The 22,145-nt window shown below is 41.4% G+C and overlaps 1 protein-coding gene across 1 annotated transcript in view; it reads right to left on the minus strand.

Annotated features, from left to right (window-relative positions):
- LOC308321627 (MAM domain-containing glycosylphosphatidylinositol anchor protein 1-like) overlaps positions 1–22,145 on the minus strand; it is a 165,282-nt gene that overhangs the window by 86,421 nt on the left and 56,716 nt on the right. The window contains exon 3 of the mRNA XM_080772615.1: positions 19,923–20,097. Coding sequence (XP_080628741.1) covers positions 19,923–20,097 — 175 coding nt within the window. The remainder of the gene's footprint in view (positions 1–19,922; positions 20,098–22,145) is intronic.

Below are 22,145 nucleotides of genomic sequence, written 5' to 3' on the forward strand. Positions count from 1 at the left end.
TTTACATAATGCTGTAGTATACTATTTGTGGCGGTGATGTGTCACATGACTTGACTTATCCTATGGTATATAAACCGTGCTGCAGAATTATGCGCACCTCTCCGCTGCCACAATCAATCTATATATTAATTTGAAACCCGTTACATCGATGCGCTCCTACCGATACACGTGTAGCCTATAATGTTCCCCCCTCAAGGCCTAAATAAAAATGACAACATGACAAAATGACAATATATAACTCTAATGTCGTATTTCGTCGGACTCTGATCAATGCGCCTGGCTCTGGCGTGGTATTTTATTGGCTCAAAACAAAGTCGGACAGTGTTGTAAATTAGTCTACTTCAACCCAGTGCCCACCTCTAAATGTTGTCTGTTGTTGTGTCAGTGAATGGGATCTCAGGAAAAAGACGCTCAACTTGAGAAATTATGTCAAATCCGCTCGCTTTTTTTTCTCTTTATTTTGTCCCAAAATTATTTTTTATATAATCCGTTAATCAAAGACCAAATAATTTGCAGACAGCTGGCGTTAATTACCTCGTGCTGCGCAAGGGTAGGCTATTCACTAGAACTCTCTCACCGTTGTGACGGGAACTTTCGTTAATTTCAGTGAACGGTTCACTAAAAAGATCCGTTCATTTCGTTCATTTTGGTCGTTTCAAAGTGCTCACAGCCTCGCACTGAATGAGAAGAGTAGCCGGGCGACTCCCCGTCATTTGCATTTCAGAACGGATCGTTCACGGAAGTGACCGGGTCGATTTCGTTCACCAAAAAAAACTAGTTCATGACCGACACATGACTATCTCACCATCACTAACTTGTGGGTTTGGTGAACTGAAAATAAAAATAAGAAGTTGAGTTGTCCTGTTGAGTTGAAATGGTGCCCGCTGCCTTGAATTAGTTGGAATGTAACATTTAGAAGACAAGGCAAGTCGTCGGCGGGTGGGAGAGGTGTGAAGATCATTAGAATAGATGGGGGAGAGAGTGGCCAATGAAATGGCACGAAGACACGGTCATCAGAGTAGTAGGTGAGTTGAGTTCAGACATGCTAGTGTTAATATGATGTGAAATCCAAATGAAGGTTACAGGAAGTAAGGAGGCAGAGCCCCTTTCAATTATTTGTAGGAAATCCTTCAGTAAGTACAGAGTCAATATTCCATCAATATTAAATGATGACTTGTTAAAGCTGTTTAATTACGGCTTCAAGCTGCTCTGTGAAACATATAGGGGCCATCTAGGGGCATTGAAATATTTCCCTATAAGCTTTGCCATTGGTCTACTTCCTGATTGGTTAGTAATTTCAACCGGGTTTTTTCGACCAATGACAAAGCTTCTAGGAACATCTTTGAATGCAGATTGTGGCCCCTAGATGTGTCACAGAGACTAATTTTTGTGGGAGCATTTTATTCATTGCTGGCTGTCTGAATAAAAAAGAAATTTAAAAATGTAAAAAAAAAGTCTTTAAAATGTTAACATAATATTGCTTATAGCAGCTTTAAAGTGCCTCTAATCAATGTGTGTAATACCTGACAGCCAACTTACTGTGGAAGCTTCCAGTACATTCTGTGATATTATTCATTTGAGATGGACTCTGCTAGGCACACTCTGTGATTTCCTCAGTTGTAGGCAATATTACTTGGGAGAGTAATGCTTTGGCAGAGTAATGTGGTGTTTTTTGCATACATTTTGTATATAGTACAGATAGGCAGAGAACATGATGTCCGTGGATTATGTAGCCCACTAGTCTGCAGAGATTTTTTCATAAACCCCCATTTCATATGATTCAGATCTTTGGTCAGCTCAATCTAAGAAGAAAATATAAATGTTTTGCATTATTTGGTCCCATATAGTGTGTCATTTGGTCCAGAACTCCATTGCTGTCATTGGACTGGGGGTATAAAGGGAGAACAGTGAAACTCTGTATGTGAAAGTCTGTATCAAATGCTATCTAGCATTTCTGTAGACTTAGATAGCATTTGATACAGACTTATAGCATGTTATGTAGACAGCATAAGTGCATTGTATGTATTCATAGCACGTCATAGTACATATGTATAGCATAGTAGTATAGATGTATAGTTTATATGTATAGTTTCATTATATAGATATTCCACTGTTTTCCACTTTCTTAGCTTACGCATGTTTCATGATAAATGTTTTTCTGTGATGTATTCCCATGCTTTTTTGTTCTTGCTTAATGTAAGTCGCTCTGGATTAAGAGCGTCTGCTAAATGCCTAAATTGTAAATTCTGGTCAAAATAGCCACTACTGTGTACTATATGTTCTCTAGTTGAATTTACAATTACAGTACATGTAATAGTTGGGAAGATAAACTGTCATTTAAGAGAGGACACTTACTCCATCAAGGACAGGAAAAACTTACAGTATGTAGCTCACATAGAGGTCAATAGAGGACAAATTATATTTTGAGGTAATTGTCAATTTTATGGACACTGTAATGACAGAGGTTTGGATGAATGCATTACATTCCAATCATATGGCGTATCAGGGTTCTTAAAAGGTTATGGGACTGTGTGATGCATAGATGAAAATGTCTCTGGGTTGGGTGGATTAGCTTCTGTGCTGTTGGATGAGTTATATCAAATGCAGGGAGTTAAACAACTGATGCAGAACAGTGAGTTTTCAAATCACGTGAAAGATGGAACGATATAAAATGTAGTCTGTGAAGTTGTCATCTATTCTTCATGCAAGGCCTTAAATGACCCACACAATAATGTTGTGAATAAGGGGAATAAGTTAATAAATGCCACAAGTCATACATTTCTTTGTAGATCAAATCTTCTTTCTCAACATTCCCAAAAATAACCTGATAGTATCGGAGAGTTGAATAGAGGAAATATGTTGTAATTTGAACACTGCGGGCTCCATCGAATACCTACTGAAGTTTCTTTAGCCCAGCACCCAGCCTGTCGATGTGCATATTCTACGTCCGCTCGTAATTTGAACACTGGCCATTAAGTTGTTCTAATATAAACATATATAGCTGCTGTCATGTTATTGATGTGAGATTGTTTTTTATATCATCAGACAGTGTGATGCAATTAGATGGAGCTTGAAATTTGAATAGATGAGGTTCCATTGTGGCAAAGTAATTTGAAAATCATATTTAAGCACATGTCTGAGAAGTAATGACAGGATGACTGTGGCAGCAGTTTAAGCAACTAGGCCTAATGTGGGTGTTGGTTGTCCCTAGACGAATGGGTAGGTTGAGATCCCTGATTGTTTTGTAATGTGAGACTACCCTAGTATTGCAATTGGGTTAAGCATCGTCAAAAGAAAGATAGCTTGAGAGTATTTATAGATATGGATATCAGAGCACTACGTACGTCAACTTAAAGGACCACATCTACAACCTATCTTCATCAATGTGGTCCTCACAACAGGCCCGTAGTCTTCTAATCTTACCAGGGGCTATAGTGTTACTGTTTTCACAGTTTATTTCACACACTTCAGCAGCAGCATGGTGCATATGGCCAATTAGTATGTGTGCATCACTACTATCTCTCCATTATGGGCTGTTTTACACCACTCACACCCGCAGCCTGACAGAGAGAGAGATCAATATGGTTCAATAGACCCTGATAAAGACCTAGACTTGAGTTAGGGTGTTGTAGGTGATTATGGAGCAGGGCTCCGTGATGTCCTAAATCTCAGCATGGACAACCCTTTGCATTTTTAAGCAATGCATTTATTTATTTATATTTAGACGTACTGTATGGAAACAGACTATAGAGGAAACACACCAAGGACAATAGGACATCATGATGCATAGTCATCGTCATGCTGATTGAGCCACCAGGGCTCAATCCATTATCCATGTTTATCCATTATGCACGTTTGACTTGGGGATAGACAAGTCACACAGTATTATAAATGTCAGGGTCTGCTACTCTGCTACAAGCTAGTTCAGGCAGATCATTCAAAGCAGCTCAACATTAAGTCACATGCTCGCTTCATCTGATAGTGGTGGGCTATTTATTATTTAAAGGACCACTTCTCCACTTTTCAACCTATCTTCATATAATAGGTCCTCACTAATAATCATGATAAAATGACTGTTCTACTCAGTCTGTGTCTCATAGGAGGGCTGTGGGTAGTTTAGAAACCGTCCTCCAGTGACATCAAATAAAAATGTTTAGATTTTCATTATCGTGAGAACGATGGCTTCCATTTTCGCATTGCAACTTTTCAGGACTTGAAAGCCTGCCGTTTCTATTAGCTTGTATTACCCATCGATGATGTCACTGGAGGACGGTTTCTGAACTGCCCACAGCTCTTATATGAGACACAGACAGAGTAGAAAAAAATTGCGTCATTTTTTCATGATTATTAGTGAGGACCTATTATATGAAGATAGGTTGAAAAGTGGTGAAGTGGTCCTTTAATCACTGGTAAAAGAGACGCTACCTCAGATAATTCTGTCTTGGCGTGTTGTCAATCAGAGGCAAGCAGGGCGTTTCTAAGGGCACTTCTTGGCCGAGCATTGTAAACACGCCCCCCATTTTTTATAGGTCTCAGAAAAGGGTGGGGAAAACTTACTCAATAGCACCAAAAAAAGAGTTTGACATTAAGGTTTTACCTACATGTACAAACTTTGGTAGGCACACAAACGTTTCCAGATTATTTTTATTTGTCGTACTTTGAGAAACTCCTCCTGGGATTATGAACTTGTTCAGCGAAACTCAACTTTGTAACTCAACTGTATGCATGTTCGGATCTGCCCCAGACTTCACAATCATGTTTGATAACACCTAAGAAACATCTAGGTGCCAATATTGAGTTATAGTTATAGTGCCTACTGGCAAAATAAATCATCAACACACACACACACACACACACACACACACACACACACACACACACACACACACACACACACACACACACACACACACACACACACACACACACACACACACACACACACACACACACACACACACACACACACACACACACACACACTTTTATTTCAATCAAAGTTGTCTCACTGGGTGTGGCTGGGTTGTATTAGTGTTATCTTAATCCTAAAAACCGCTGTGTTCTACAAGTGACTAATCATCTCCACACCACTAAACCACAAGCTGCTCCAAGATCCCTTCATCCGAGGCCTGGTTTGTCCCAGGGGGAACTCCCACCCCACCCCCGCATCTATCTCCATCTCAAAGTCCCTGGTGAGTTAGTAGCATTTAAATGTCCTTGTTTAATGGTCCTCTGGGGTGTTAAATGGCATCTCACGAGCATGGCCAGTGTGAGACAGAGAGGACATCATTCTCACGTAATGGCTCCCATGCAACAGTGTTGTGACAGCACTGGGTGTTTGAGGAGCTACAATGTTGATATACTGTAGTGCCACACTGCACAGGGCACGACTGTCTCAATCAGCAGAGTTCTGTACAAATCAGATGGATGTACTTTGAGTACATTGAACTGCAGTAGAGATTCTCTTTCCACCTCTGATTTTAAAACGGCGTGTACTGCATGTGATTTACTGTCATATTATATTCAGGGATGGGATTTGAAAACAGAGAAGTGATGTGATTTTAGTAACAGTAGAGTGGTTTTAGTAAATGTCTAATGTGTTAATTTCTCATTGACCATGTCCATTCATCTGTGCGTCTGTACATCCGTACGTGCATGTGTGCATGTGCGTGCGTGTATTGCGTGCGTCTGCCCGTCTAAGACCAGCTAATCGACTGCACCATTGGGCCGCTCGTAGCAAAACTGTGCATCCACACTCCCTGGATGCCAGAGCAGGACCTCTCAGTTTTTGATATTACACCTACAGATTTTTCTCCAAACATTAGATATTTTTCATATTCCATTCTGATTGGCTAAGATTGGCTTCAAAAGTTTGCAGGATTGGTCCGTTTTGAACAAAATGCCTCAAATCATGAACACAGTGTATGATTTCCGCTCCAGAAAAGGAGCCACTGAGATACAGTTGAAGTGCCTTATGAGATCATAACACATGCAGACCAATATGATACCTTTTTTAACAGCAAGCATGACTCATCATTGAAATATTGCTCTGTCTTGAAAAAGTGTGGCAATGTGGCATCCACAGGGGGCCTGGACTGTGACATTAATTCAAGGCAAGCCAGGAGTCATACACCCACCCAAGCCACCCGACCCACACACTGCACGTACATGACAGTCTTAGTCATACAGTTTCTTCACAGTTCACACCATAAATATAGTCTATTCTGTCCAAAAAATACATGAAATCCCACATACTGTAGGCCTTATAGTCACTACAACACTCACTTCCATGTCGAAGAAGAATTCCATATCGATCCTAATAATCACAGCATCATCCATGATACTGACACTGATACTGACATGATACTGACATGATACTGACATGCTACTGATCATGATACTGACATGATACTGACATGATACTGGTCCTCATCGACCGTGATGTCATCAATGTCACCCTACTTTGTATATTTCCTCCTGTTCTTCAGTCTTCAGTTCCAAATTTGCATTTCCACTTTGTTTACAATGTCCACCATTGTTGATTTTCCAAGCTGGCATGGAATGGAAACAAGCCTGGTTTTATCTAGCATCAGTATTATAATGACTCAAATATTAAATAATCTGTTAAATAAAGTTAAAAGTGTGCAGCTTGTTACAGGCTGGTGATTAATAATAATGAACAAATACAAGCAATGCAATCAAGTGAATAACTCAATATTATACCTAATATAATATTTATAATAATACTTAGTACAGTACATCATGTAGATCTGTTTGTTGTGGTTTCTATGTCAGTGATTTTCAACCTTTTTTTTATTTTGAGGACCTCCAGTTTGATATGCTTTCAGGCCTGAGGGTGTACAAATGGAACCTAATGGACCCTTAGGTGTCCATTTGATTCTTAACGATAAATTATTTAGTTGGCCTCCAGCACCCCTGGGGGTCCTGGACACCAAATTGAGAATTTGTAACTGGTTATGGGGTTGGGGTCCATATTACATCAAAACCGTGTTATTTGTAAAATGACAAATAATTTCTGCTACGCTCTAACAGGAAACTGCTCCGCTGTGTTGACCTTGTGGCAGTGTGGTTAACAAAATTGTATTTATTTTGTTAACCCATTTTTCACCCGGTGCCAATTGCCTAAGCTGTAATTCTGGGTGCTACTCTCCCTCTGCCAACCTGGGGAGAGCCCCAAACTGAGCTAATGCTTCCTTCAGTGCATGAGGAGTGAGCAGGCTGCTTCTTATCACCTGACAGGGGGGAGTTTCCCTGGTAGGACTAAGGGCCGATTCATACTCCTGTTTCGGCGCTGTAGTGCCGAAATGATTTCGGCTCGTCAGAAATTTTCAGTAGCACCGAAGAGCCGACTTTAGGACGGTACCCGTCCCCCCCGAACCTCAAATGACGTCAAATTGTAGGCTCTACAGCACCGAACCGACTTTTATTCGGCTCTAAAATAGGAGTATGAATCGGCCCTTACAGTAGCACGTGGAAGGAACACGTTATTCCAACCCATGCCTTTCCCCTCCATCAGGCACCCCGGCTTACTAGGGGGAGGCAGTATAGAAGTGCCTTTCCCCTCCATCAGGCACCCTGGCTGACCAGGGGGAGGCAGTATAGAGACCAGGATTACTAGGGGACATGGGGAGAACATGCAAATTCGGACACAGAAAGGCCCTTTCGCCAACCCCACCTATAGGGCGCTGATGATGCAGAGGAGAGAACACGCACCAAGCGCCCACATCGTCCCCGGCGGGAATCAAACCCGTGATTTGTATCCTCAATACGTACATTGCTCAGCCAATCAAATCATCGCTATGCAGATGCTCAGCCAATCAAATCATCGCTATGGGGGTAAAACACACAAAGCTGGGCATATAGGAGGAGCTATAGCGCCCTTCAAAAATGAAATAAATGCAGGAGGACAGGTGAATGCATTTACCGTACAATTTACTAGCATAATAAATGTTTGCAAGGCGGCATAAGAGCGATTCATTTCTGTGTGGAAGCTTCACAAACCACTAGTCAATATTTTACATTAAGCCCATGTTTGTCCCCAAAGTGGCCCATTTGAAGGGAGTAAGAGTACACCAGTAACACCACAAGTATCCCAAGAATACCAACCAATAAGGAAACAAGGATGTAATGTTGTTGATTGTGGGATACATGTAAGTGCTTTTCCCTGTTCTGGTTGGTCTATAGACAATAGACATGCATGGAGAAGCCATTATGTGAAGGAGATTATTTCTGTTTTTTTCAGCATGTTCGTCCTCTGAGGTGACACCGGCGCACACGTCTGGAAACACGCATGTGACAGATGGTAATAGAGGCTTTTAGCTAAAGATCCAATGTTCTGCTAAACACTCACTTATTCATTCTGACTGTTACTACACCACCCCCACATGCCGCTCTCTCTCTCTCTCTCTCTCTCTCTCTCTTAAACACATACCAACACTGGGGCAGGCACATGAACACTGTGCATACAGCCATACACACTTTGTATGCATTTAGTGCACACAAATTCCAGGATGGCGCGGCCGTAGTCAGTCGCCTCCAGGTTTGCTCCACAACGACTGTGTGCCTTTTATCTACTTAGAAAGCATTGTCAGTTATTATATAGGCTGGTGCCCATTTGGAATGACGCCCGTGGGGAAGCCTCCACTTATACAATACCTGGTGTAGATACTAGATACACATTGACCCATTGTACCCGTTAGTACTTGGAGGCCAGTCTATGACATCAGTATCATGATATTAAGGACATCATGGATCAACATATGTGGTCATAAAGGTACAGTACTCTCAGAGGTCGCTGAACAGAAACACAGAGGTAATTGTGCCGGAATACGTCTCAGATTGATATCTAAACCTCTACTCTCTCAACAGCATTACACTGGAGGGCAATCTGAGATCATTCAACATTCTGTCTTTCATCGAGTCAGAGGGATCTGGTGAATCCCAAGGTGGTCGAGTCTGCTTTATGTCCCGTCTGTAATTGGTGTAAAACTCTTCGGGCAGCTCTGTCCCTACTTCACCACGAAATAAATGGAATACAAATCAAGCTCCCGAACACTGCAGTGATTGTACTGGCAGACTTTGATCAGGTTAATCGGGAAAAAAGCATTACCAAACAACACGTTAAATGTCCCATTAGGAAAGACTGCACTGCAGGACGGCTACAGGGCTTCTCGCCTCTCATAATCATCCTTCAGGAAGTCATCATGAAGTCATTTTCTCACCACATAACATGAACAGAACATTATGCTGGAAGCCATAACAACACCAGAAATTAGGCATCCTGCAACACAGTTGCAGGACGAGTATTAGAATGCATGGGTCAAATTAGCAATAGGCTACAGGATCAGAAGCATATCAATGAGCCAGCTGTAGAGTGTACACAATGTTTACCAATATCATTGTTTTTGAGCAAAGATTAAATCACATATAGCTTAGGATAAAAGAACGCTCGCACACACACACACACACACACACACACACACACACACACACACACACACACACACACACACACACACACACACACACACACACACACACACACACACACACACACACACACACACACACACACACACACACACACACACACACACACACACACAATTATTATTATTATGCGCGTGACATCATGATACTCAGAAGTTATGCAGGAACGCCTATACTGAGTGGCAAAATAACTACTTTCTGGCCTTGACATTCCATACATCCAAAAAGAAAAGTCCTATCTGATTGTATTAAACAACGTTCAACTCTCCATGTCACTCACTTTGCGTATCCCCTCTATCGATTGCTTTTTAACCCTATAGCATCACTATTCTTGGCATGAAGTAATAGGTGAACATTTGACATAAATAGCAGATCTACAAGCACAGCTTTTAGACACATTAGAATGCATTCGTTAATCGTTATAGAGGGAAAAAAGGCAAATGACGATGAGTAGCTCCGGGTCAACAAAGTATCAGGGTTTAATAGCCATGTGATAAGCGTGATAATGAACAGTGAACCGGTCATTATTGAGAAATAAACAGACAGGCCGATGTCGTCGTGGTTTATTTCTCAGTAATGACTGGATCACTGTTCATTAATACTCATGTATGAATCCATTAGTAATGGCTGTTAAGCAACATCTTAGAGCTCAAGGCGTCAAACATGGCCACTAAGGAGGCGATGGTAATCAAATGCAATTTTTCATGTGACAAAATAAGATTATGTGATGAACGAATGATCACACAGCCTGGTCTCAGTTGGATAACCTCAGGCAACAACAACAACAACAAATGTGTCTGGGTCTACATATCTTTTCTCTGGACTCTATTTACATGACTGAATTAACGATGATTCTACAAAATTCATGTTTCATATCAGTGGTTCCCAAACTATTTCATGTCAAGGACCCCCAAAAATATATGTAATTGGCCGCGGACCCCAATCTGAAAATATGTTGTTCCAGGGACCCCCCAGAAGCAAAGATTTGAGTTAAAAACCTTCGCTCTGAAAGAATATATTATTCCAAGATTTGCACCACATTTTCACGATTTAAAAAAAATAGCAGACCTACAAGCTCGTATAGATAAAGATTTAAAATAATGGTTAAAACACCAAAAGGGGATCCCGCCCAGAATGGGTTAAGGAAATCGTCATCGAAGACTGTAGGCTATATATTGGTTCATACTGTATATGTGGCTGACAGCAGGAAGGACGTTCTTGCCAGAAAGCGACACGCTTGGAATGCCTGCAACAAACTCGGGCAGTGTGGCATTTCAACTTCTACCCAGGTCTCTTTCTTCAGGGCCTGTGTATAATAATGCATCCTAATGTGTGCATGGTGCAACTATTATTATTCCATCACTCAAATCCCATTTCAAATTGACATGATAAATTGAGTGCAATGTGATCTCATGTCAATGAATACACTCCTCTGATCAACAGACACGCACACACATGTCACACACACACACACACACGTCTCTCTCACACACACACACACACACACACACACACACACACACACACACACACACACACACACACACACACTATTCTAAGTATTACAATTATTTGACTGTAAATGGAAAATAATTTTGATAATGGAAAAAGGAACCCCAGAGAATCTCTGCTTTCTCTGAACTGAAAATAACTCCAAGGTCGGTGAGCATTTCATCAGGGTCCCATACAGAACCGAAACACTAATTAATTAGTCCTTAAGAGACAATGGACAGGACAGATCCACATTTTCACCAGCTGGTATTTCTGACGATGTTTCAGAAGGAACATTGGTTTCAGGACAGATGAAATACAGTTTTCACCCACTGAGAAGCTATTTCCTATTTCCTGTCAAATGATTCTCTTCATAGAAAATGCATGCCAGTAGCCTAATACTGTATGTGGAATTCTCACCCCTAGCACTCCAGTCCTCATGCCTTCTATCACAACTTAGACTATGTTCTAAAATATCACTGCTGTCAGGGGGTAAACCACCTACTGTAAGTCCAAAGAGGGAAAAAAAAACTCTTTGAAGAGAAGGTTCGGTACAAAAATGCAAAAGACTTCAGGCAGGAAGACATAGAGCAGACAGAGTGAAGGCGTTTGCACAACCAGGCAATCAAATATTATCCTGCTACCCTAATAACTAAACTCTCTGCACTCTGCTTTCGGAAAACGAGGAATGTCATAATTCTCTTTGGGTTTATCAATTTACAAAGCTGTGAGTAATGTGGTTATAGTCACTTATGGAATGGGATTAAATGATAACATATATGACAATTAATTGACACAAATAATTGTGATTAACGATTTAATTGTGTTGGCATTGAACGTTAGAACACATTTTGGCCTCGTAAATAGCAGGGGCCAGGGCAGTTATGACAAATGACTTAAACATAAAGATAAATTACTGAACTATTTAAGAAATGCACCGTACGGCTTGTGAGCATGATTATGACGATATAATTGAAATAATTGAGATTCTCTCAAATAATTGCGATTAGATGATTATGTAGAAATTGTGACAGGCCTAACCATCCCACTGAGTATTAATACCCAGATAAAAGCATGCACACACACACACACACACACACACACACACACACACACACACACACACACACACACACACACACACACACACACACACACACACACACACACACACAGGTCATTTTCATGTAAAACAGAATCTCAATGCATGTGATTGATAGCAGTATCTTCCTCGGTGCCCGTTCATATGCGGTCCATGGATTAAGAGAGCACATGCTGATAAGGTTGCTGTGATAAATAGTACATCTGCGTGCCACGTTGTGGGAGTATTATTTCATTTTCATAAGTAACTCCAGGTCATAGTAACGAGACTCTTTGACGTTATCATGGTCCTATATTTGACCGCAGATATATACTCAAGGATTTGGTCTCAGTTGGAAGTAGGATGATATTCTGTACACTAATCCTTTTGAATCGCTGTATTCTAATTGCAGTGGGGACTTTTACAGTAGATGTGAACTCGAGGCAACATGCATCATCCAGTTAGCAGCTACGTGCTGCTGGACAAGCAGATGGCATGCCACCTTCACTATATGATGAAAAGCAATGCATGCAATGATTCTAGCTAGCAACATGCAACATTTTTTATATCACATGGTATGAAGACAATGCAAATAGAGCTACCGTGTGAAACACATGCATTTTTTACATTTACTACATGAACCTTAGCATCCATATGTGACTAAATTTGACTGAGGGACTGCCATTGGATTTCTTTTTTAATTTTCGTTTTTTTCATGCCATATGAAAGCAGGGAATCATAGCTTCAAATTGACATATTGGTTGTTCAGTTTGACCCATCAGTTTTGGAGATATGGCTTTAGAGTAACAGCGAGTAAGAACAGTAAGAAAACAGCGAGTTGAGAAAACAGACTTGAAATGTTCACTTCTGTGGTCACTAACATTACACCTAGCTACATATTTAAGCATTTATTTCAAATTTACATGTCGATTTCAGCTCTGACACTTTTTTCAGACATGCTCTAGTATGTGAAGAGTATGCCTGTGCTTATTAACTGCTGATTAATGAGCAATAAGCTGATTAATGTGCTGATTAACTCATTCAAAAAAAGGTTTTTCTCCTCTGGTGAAAAGCTGGAATTTGCGCGATGGCAGTCTCTCAAAAGTCAAATCTGGTCACATATTCTGGGCAAGTCATAATAAGCTAAAGCAAAAATAGGCAAGTACAGCGGCTATTTTCGCTGAACAGAAAAGGAGGATACCAAGCATCAACCCCCGGGCCACCCTGGTCAGTTTAGGGTATAGGCATAGGGTTTAATCTATCTAACTTGGTGTGTCTTTATTTTGACCTATTAGGCATTGTTGTTACTCCTCATCCATCTTCCTCTCTGCGAGAGTCGCAGTCTAATTGTTATGTCTCTGTTGTAGTACTCTCAGTATAATCATAATTTGAAAAGAATGCTCTAGTATGTCTGTCTGCTATTAACTCATTTTGAAAAAAAAGTTAAAGTTTTTCTCCTCTGGTGAAAAGCTGGAATTTGCGCAACCTGGCAGGCACTCAGTCAAATCTGGTCACACATTGTTCACCATTGTATTTGTTATTTGGTATGGACCAGGGGGGCAGTCAGACAGATATTTTGTGAAGCGACTGAGGAAATCGGGATTTCCTGAAAGTTCATATAATGGAGTGTTGTGGCGCTGTCATTGGGCCCAAAAAAACCCATAGCCCCATAGAAGTCCATGTATTTGGGCCCAACTTCACCTAGACTGTATTACCTTAATAAACATGGTCATGAATACTTTCTGCTTCCAGTCACTAGTTTAAAGTCTCATTTCTAATATCATAATATTCTTTTTGGAAAATTATGGTCCCATTTATTAAAAAAATAAAAATAAAGTCGCATATGTTCTGAGGGGCGTGGCTACCGTTACAGTCTATGATCGGGATTCCCCACCCACTCGAGTCAAAATAAAAACCAACTAACAACCAACTTGTCTGGGCCAGCCAATGGGCCAGCTGGGCCCAAACGGATCTAGAAAGAAGGCGATTTACAATTCAAGGACTGACAGGCTTCATTTTACGTTCATGTTAGACCCGGGGAACGCTTTGTCCATATTTTTTACAGTCTATGCTCTATGGTATGGACTCTGCCATCCACTTGAGTTAGAATGTTTTTAAAGCGCTATTCAGCACATAATTATAACGAGGAAACCCTACACAAGAAGAAGTATATAAGTATCACTGTTTAATGTTTTAGGTTCATCATGCACCCCACATTTAGAAAAAAATATTATTACCACCCAGTTCAAGGGTGATTTTCATGGCTCCACAGCTACACCGGTCTTATTTAGAAGTCCAGTTTGCACTGTTCTGTCTTTGATTTTAACGTCTGGACCACAATGGAAACAAGCTTCCGCATCTTTTTTAGTTAGTCCAAGTTGGTGTTTTCATTGTTGTAGTCTATTTTATTATTTTAATGCAAATACAAAATGTTTTATTCTATTCTATCATCTACATTAATAGCAACACAGTCCAAGGTGCACTTCCTCATCTTTATGGTTATATAAGGTGTAGTGCCTGGGTATGAACAGCCCTCACAGTGTCTCTGATGACTGATATACAACATTAACAAGGTATCCATGCTGCACAAAGCTTGGCCTTAGGTCTATTTATTATACACCGGTATGAAATGTTCATGTAGTCGTGAAACATTCCTTTTTATCAGAGCAACAACTTGACTGACAGGATATATACTGGAATACAGGAGAGGAAGCCTGGCGGAATGGACCGATGAATGTCTGAAGAATGTGCCAGCCAGTATTAATGTGTGCATGCGAGCTTGCAGGTGTGTTTGCAGATAATCTAAGCCAGTGGTTCCCAAACTTTTTAAATAAATACAAGAAAGAAGAAAGTAGGGAGACAAAGCCTGACAGGATTCACAGATGAATGTACTTTTCTGGAAAACTTACAGCAGGTACGTTTTACAAAAAAAGTCAGAAATCCTGCCTAAACCACACGCTTTCTTCTGGCCTTGTTTGAAGAAAGTCATTGATCAGATCATCAAAGTCCAGCTCGCAGACAACCTCTGACTCAACGGCCATGAATGACAGGCTGTTTAGGCACCTTGTGTGATCCTTGTAACTTCAGGTCATAGTAATGAGACTCTTTGACGTTATCATGGTCCTATATTTTACCGCAGATATACACTCAAGGATATTAGCTTTTGTAAATGTTTTACTAACTATGTTCTACCATCGGATTACAAAGCTATAGTGTATCTTTTGACTAACTAGAATCAATACTACAGCATACAGCATACAATGTGCACATGCCCTTCTGGAGCACCAGACACAGTGTGACTATAGACTATACTGTGATGAACCAGAATTCAAGCAGAGTGTGAAATGCAGCTTGCTGGGCCTCCTCGAGCTCCCACATAGACATGCTGCAAATCGATATGTGCGCCGTGCACGTGTGCACACGCGCAAGCACAGGGCTCATGTCGGAGTGGAACAAAATAACATGGTGTCACGGCTGAACAGTAGCCAGACAGAACAAGAGACACCTGAAGGTGGCTGTCACACTTTCAGAGACATAACTGAACCAGCACATTCTCACACCTATCACGTCAAACAGGTGACAAGCTGTGATGTGATTTGACAATGAGGCAGCTATTTGGCCTGATGGGACACGGACACCCCTGCGTCACACGTTCACGTGACAACTTCCGCCCTTTCACATTGAATGTTCTAGAGGACGGATCATTTATTAATCCTAGCCTATCGGTATGCAACACAAACGGTGATGAATCAGCATTGCAGGAGCAATGGTAAAATGTCTGCTTTTACACGGTCCTTAAACACGGGGAGCATTTATTTTGTGTCATTAACTCCCTCATATTAATTTAATTGGACTTGCTGTCATGAGTTCATCCTCACAGAACTGGGATATTACGTAAAAATGAAGGTGGAACACATTTTTGGATTGTTTATTCACCAGCATCTGAAACCACACTCAGGTGCTGTTTTCAATTAAATTCCCAGCAGAACTCCAAACCCGTTGTTTAGGGGAGCGCTGGTTTAACGTCCTCCTGTGTGTTGGCTAGACAGGTACTCCATAGCAAGATATATATACAGGCAGTGAATAGCTGACATACAAGCTCACATCGCATTGCGGATGTGATCGTTCTGAGCTTGGAGGTCTGCTATTCTCGGTCATTATATGAGTCTGTACACCGTTACCGCATAATAGTCGGTCGTTACCGTAAACACTCTCTCTTTACGTCTTTGTGTTTTTATGCACAACGCGAGACAATATGGGGATTTTGGCACCACAGTTTAAGAGAAAAATCTATCAAAATGTATTCAGCCTGTCTGCAGAGGGAACAAAGGCCCCTCCCTGGTAAAGAAATGCAAGAGCGAGAAATAAACGACCGGGAAGGATGAAAGGAAGGGAGAAAAAAGACAGACATGAGAGGAAGAAACTTAGGGGGATGGAGAGGGTGGTTTGAAGGAGAGAAATAAGACAGTAACAGAAAGAGAATCATAAAGAAACAGAAATTAATCTGAGGCAAATCACAGTAATATAAAGAATCACACAGGGACAGCACAGGGAGCAAGAACAAAATAAATGAGAAAAGAGAGAGAAACAGAGAGATACAAAGGAAGAGAGAGAGGTGGGGAGAAACAAACAGAGAGAGAAACAAAAAGAGACACAGAGTAAAGCAGAATAAATGTAAAGAGACAAAATGAGACAGAGAGAAACATAGTGTCCTGTGAAAAAGTCACGCAGGAAGTCAAAATGAACACATTCTATTGTTGTGCTCAGAGAATATTCAGGGTACTTGAGACTCAATCTCAACTAAAGGTCAGAGCTTCTGTTTGTGTGTGAGTGTGTGTGCGTGCGTGCGCGCGCAGTATAGCACGCCCAGCGCCCACACAATATGCATCATCAAACCCAGGGCATTCAGTTAAGTTGACACTAAGCAGTTTCTCTTAACACAAGCAGCAGCACCAAACACTATGGCTAGACCAAAGCAAAATACTCAAAAAGATAAACAATGTACTGTATCATCATCATCAAATTCATCATCATCATCATCATCATCATCAACATCTCCACTTACCTGTGAGTGTCCTTGAAGATGCTAATGAATCCCCCAGGGATAGGCAAAACCTCTGCTAAGCTAAGCTAATACTCATTAGCATCAGCCCTAATAACCCATTGGGTATTTCAGGCGATATCTGTTCTGAGCTAAGCTAAGGTCGTACACAAAAAGGAAGCTGTTCAGTGTGTTTCTGAACCAAGTCCATCCCGTCCGTAGAGGCTACTAGCTAGAGTTTATCCCGCCCGCTCACCGCCCCACTGTCTCACTAGTCAGAGTGTCGAGGGTCATGGAGCAGCTGCTTCACATTGGGGGTTTGAATGGATTGATGTTAGGGGTGTAAAGGGTCTGTGCATCAATATTTTTTATTATAAAAGTAGTAATGTACTATATTAGTGTATTGTCCAGTTCTAAAGTCAGTTGACTGAAAATGTTCTGCTTTCAACAAAACAATGACCACCTCTCATTGCCTCTCTCACTCGCGTATACCATTTGTATGTCCCTAGTCTGGTCTTTTTAAAGATCTGTAGAGTGATTAAATACAGCACAACCAACTTTAAGACTTAATCCATTTTGGACTGAGTCCGATTCTAAAAACGCCTTTTAAATCCTGGCCTAAGTTTTCTGAAAAACGTCAAATATTTATATAGCATCATTATTTGTTATTTTTTAATACTGTACATGTATACTGTACAGAACTCCAAAAGGGGTTCCCACCCAGAAGGGTTAAAACACCAAAAGGGGTTCCCGCCCAGCATGGTGAAACCTTGGGCAACAAGGATTCTATTTTTTTTCCTGACACAACTTGGTGAGGTCTATACTGTAATCTCAGCATCTAGCCCAAGTCATAAGCACTTACAATTTACAGTGTAATTGAGAGATGGCTTTCGATAGTAAACACATTAGAGCTGGGGTACAAGCTACCAAGTAGACAATGTTTGCGAGCATGTTTTCTGAAACTGCAGCCCTGCATAAGGTATCCCCAAACAAACACTATCTCATTCAGTACTTAAATTAAACAGTGCCTTGCTATTAAGCCTATAATTTTAAGTACACTGTTGTCGCTTGCCAAAAATAACAGATCTACAAGCAACACTTATGTGACTACTGGTGCTACACACATGTTTGCTACAGTATCACTGAATGATATACTCCACACCGTTTACTGACAGTACACACTGCATAACCATACTGCACACCGTTTACTTTGGGTATATGCATCAAATTCATAACCACTTTTAGATAATTGCTTATTATCTCTGCACTAGAACCTAGACTCTCTCTCTCTCTCTCACCATTTCCATGTGTTGGTCTAATTAGAACATCACTCCAATGTCACCTTATGTTGTCTGGGCGCTAATGGGTACGTGTTTGTGTGTGGGTGTGGGGGAGTGAGAGAGAGAGAGAGAGAGAGTAGGGTGGAGGGGGCTGCCAATGCTGTTTAGCATCACAGAGCTGCTGTCAGGGCCACAAATGCAACACAACCAGTTGAATACCCAGAGGCTGCCTGCAATTACCAACTCCACGCAGAGCTGGGACCCCGGGGAGGAAAGGGGGCATAGAGGGACTGGTGGTCTTTTGTTTTCTACGTCCATCTTTGCTTTCTACATGACCCACGGCTGACGGGGGAAACAGCTACAGTATGTGTGAATCAATATATGTGCGTGTGACGACGTGACGTGTGCGTGCAAGCGAGGCATGATCTTACTACCTCCCTACAGCGGATGTGAGGAGTATTGGACCAAGGGGCCTCAGGGACCCCCAGTGAAGCAGCCTTGTCTCCATGGCCTGGCCCCTGACTCAGAGGGACAGGGGGACGGCAAAACGGACAGCAGCACGGGGCCCCTATAGCCAAGCACTGCTTCTCAACCAGGACATTTGGAGGCCAAAACATAATGGGCTAAAAAAATAAGAGTATTTTACTCTTTCAGATTTTATGCACTTTCAACTTTGGCTTCCTGTGTTGAAAGTTGTGCACTATTCTTTTTTAATTGAAAATATTCTCTAATGACAGATAAAATCAAGGACACCCTCCTTTGTCCTCCTTGTCCTCCAAGTACAATGTGTCATCATGGAATCACAAACACAAAGTTGTGATGGAGACACAATTTCTAGATTATGGGACATCCTTGCCATCATACCATTTAATGGCCTTTGCTAATTCACTATTTTAATTTGATTCCAGTTGGTTTTCAGTGCTGAGGGTCAGTTATATTTGAGTCATTGTCAAACATTTCAATAAATATAACATTGATTCACCTAATGACTGCATGAGAATGTATTAATTCTGGGTATGATAGGGTCTTCTCGGGTGCATATTATAAAAGAATATGTGTTGTGAAAAGTTTTTGTTAGTACATGTCAATCATTTCTCTCTCTAAATTTGAGGAGGGCTCGTCCCAATTAAGGGACATACAGTATGTGCTGTCAATTGGTAGCTGTCCCATGTGCACTGACATGGTGTAGACAGTGTAGACTCCTGTCTCTCGTGGATCCCCATTGCTTTATGATTGAAACCTGTCAAGGGATTGATTTGATGCTTGCTGTGAAATCAGTGACAACAGGGGGAAATTGTAGTAGGCGGCCCACCATCCACGTTGGGTAAAGAAATAATCTGGTCTATGAGCAGCACTGAGGGACCGGACCGTTGGTTGGTTGAGAAACAGTGGGCTAGGGAACACGTACCACCTGGTAGTAACTGATTATCAACGACACTGTTAATCTATCCCACCAACTTCACCACTTCTGACCAACTTCTGACCAAATACATCTCTGTAGAATCCTAGTTGCACTTACACTGCACATCTACACGGATGGACTTGATAGCAGCCACCCCCACCCCGTTGTCAGCCTTGCAGTAGTAGCGGCCCCCCTGCACTCTCTGGATGGCCTTGATACGCAGTGTCTCATTATAGATGGACGTCTCCTGGAACTTCTCCGACGCACTGCCTGCTGTCTTCGTCCACCTGACCTGGAGGGGGGGGGGGGGGGGGGGGGGAGAGAGAGAGAGAGAGAGAGAGAGAGAGAGAGATAGAGAGGGGTTTAAGTCTTTGTGAAAATGGTCTAAATGCAAACAAGCTGAACTGAAGTCAGAGAAGATGATAAAAGAGAAAGGCAATGAATTCAGTCTCTTTTGAAGACACAAACACTTGTCTCTCACTGTGTTACCCAGATCCATGCTGCCTCAGAGGCAGAGCATGTGAGCAGAGCCGAGCGGGGAGCGCCAAAGTGCTTTGATTGCCACTCAAGACAATTTAAATTAATTATGAATTGTCCTTTATAATGAATAAATAATTATAATATATTTATATATAATTAACTAGAAGAAGTGCCCCTTGGGGCACACGTCTCCACCAAGATAAGAGCGTTTGTGATGTTTGGACAAAATGTGTAGGACTAATATAAACATGTGTTTTGATTTGTTGCAATAATGTGTCTCCTGGTGGTTCTAAATTATAACAGGGAAATGTTAAAGATATAGCCCGTAAGTATATTCATAATGCCTAGTAATGTTATAAAGATGAATGCATGTTGTGTTTTAAATAAATGGCTGACAAGATTGATGATTACATGACTATAAAGATGTGTAGCGATATTTGGATCAAATCTGAAGGGGAATATAAAGAAAAATGTTTTACATAAGTCGGCCTCCTGGTGGCGCTACAAAGAGCACATGTGAAATTTTCACGAAAATCACACGATGTGTTCATGATTTGCGGCATTTTGTTCAAAACGGAGCACTCCTGCGAACTTTGGAAGCCAATCAGGATGGAGTATGAAAAATCTGAAAGACCTTTTTTGTTTAATGGCTATAGAGAGACAGTGTATCAATTTGCGTGATGTTTGGACAACATCTGTAGGTGTACTCTCCAAAAATATGTTTAGCAAAAATCGGCCTCCTGGTGGCACTATAACAGGCACATGTGAAATATTTGTGGTAGAGTTTCAGCTGTGGCATCCAGGGAGTGTTTGTGCAGAGTTTGGCTGCGATCAAGCCAACGGTGCCAGGGATGACCTGACGGTCACACGGACGGACAGAGTGCAAAACATACTCTCCCCATGTCTCCGGCCTGGTGGAGACAATAATAATCCTGGTAATGAGCAAGGAGGTAAGTTATGGAGCTTCTTTCAGCCACATACAGACACACATTAAAACCTGGGCGATGACCAGTACAACCGTATACTAATGGCCACAGAACAGCTCCACTGGGGCAGCCGGGGGTTCGGTGCCTTGCTCAAGGGCACTTCAGCTGGGTTGGGGGAGGGGTCAGTGGTGGCCAATCACTTCCTCGTCCAGATTATTCCTGCCGGTCCAGGAACCTTCCAGCAACAAGTACACTCTACTAACCTTTAGGCCAACACTGCCCCAAACAATGAACAATGCCTATCTCTTAATACAAAAGTATAGCCTAGTAATTCCTTAGGCTTTGAAATAGGATGGCATGTGTTTGTGTTTCTCTTCGAGGAAGAGCATCTTGTGAGTTTGGAGTAGTATTTCTCCCTGTTCAACTCCACTCACATGCTCTTCACATCTTCCTACATCCCATATCCCTAGAGATAGACATAAAGGCAGATACGATGCTTTGAATGAACAAACATATCAGCAGAAACATGAAAATGACTACATAGTGAATCTACTGTGATATGAAAAATAATCAGTCAAACAGATCTTATCAGAGACACACTGTATAGGAACTGAGTATAGATAAACCAGAGACGATAGAGTAGACTATCAGATTAGAATAAGAAGGCAACACCAACAACAACCGCTGTCAACAAAACTTATGAACAAAATGTTCTGCATGTCATTAAGAAAGTCCACCAGTCATAGATTGAATGTTAATCTCATCATTTAATGAACGGGCGGTCATCAGTAAGTGGAAAAATGCTTTTTTATTCAAAGTGTTTCCTTTAGAACTACTGTTCTGTACTGTACACACTAATGTTCCCAAACATTAAATATATATCATAATATGTACGTCAGAACTTTAGATTTATTCACTGAGTCACACTGAGTCA

The sequence above is a fragment of the Protomyctophum bolini genome, assembly GCF_963924005.1.
Source record: "Protomyctophum bolini genome assembly, chromosome: 1".
In the NCBI taxonomy this organism is placed as follows: Eukaryota; Metazoa; Chordata; class Actinopteri; order Myctophiformes; family Myctophidae; genus Protomyctophum; species Protomyctophum bolini.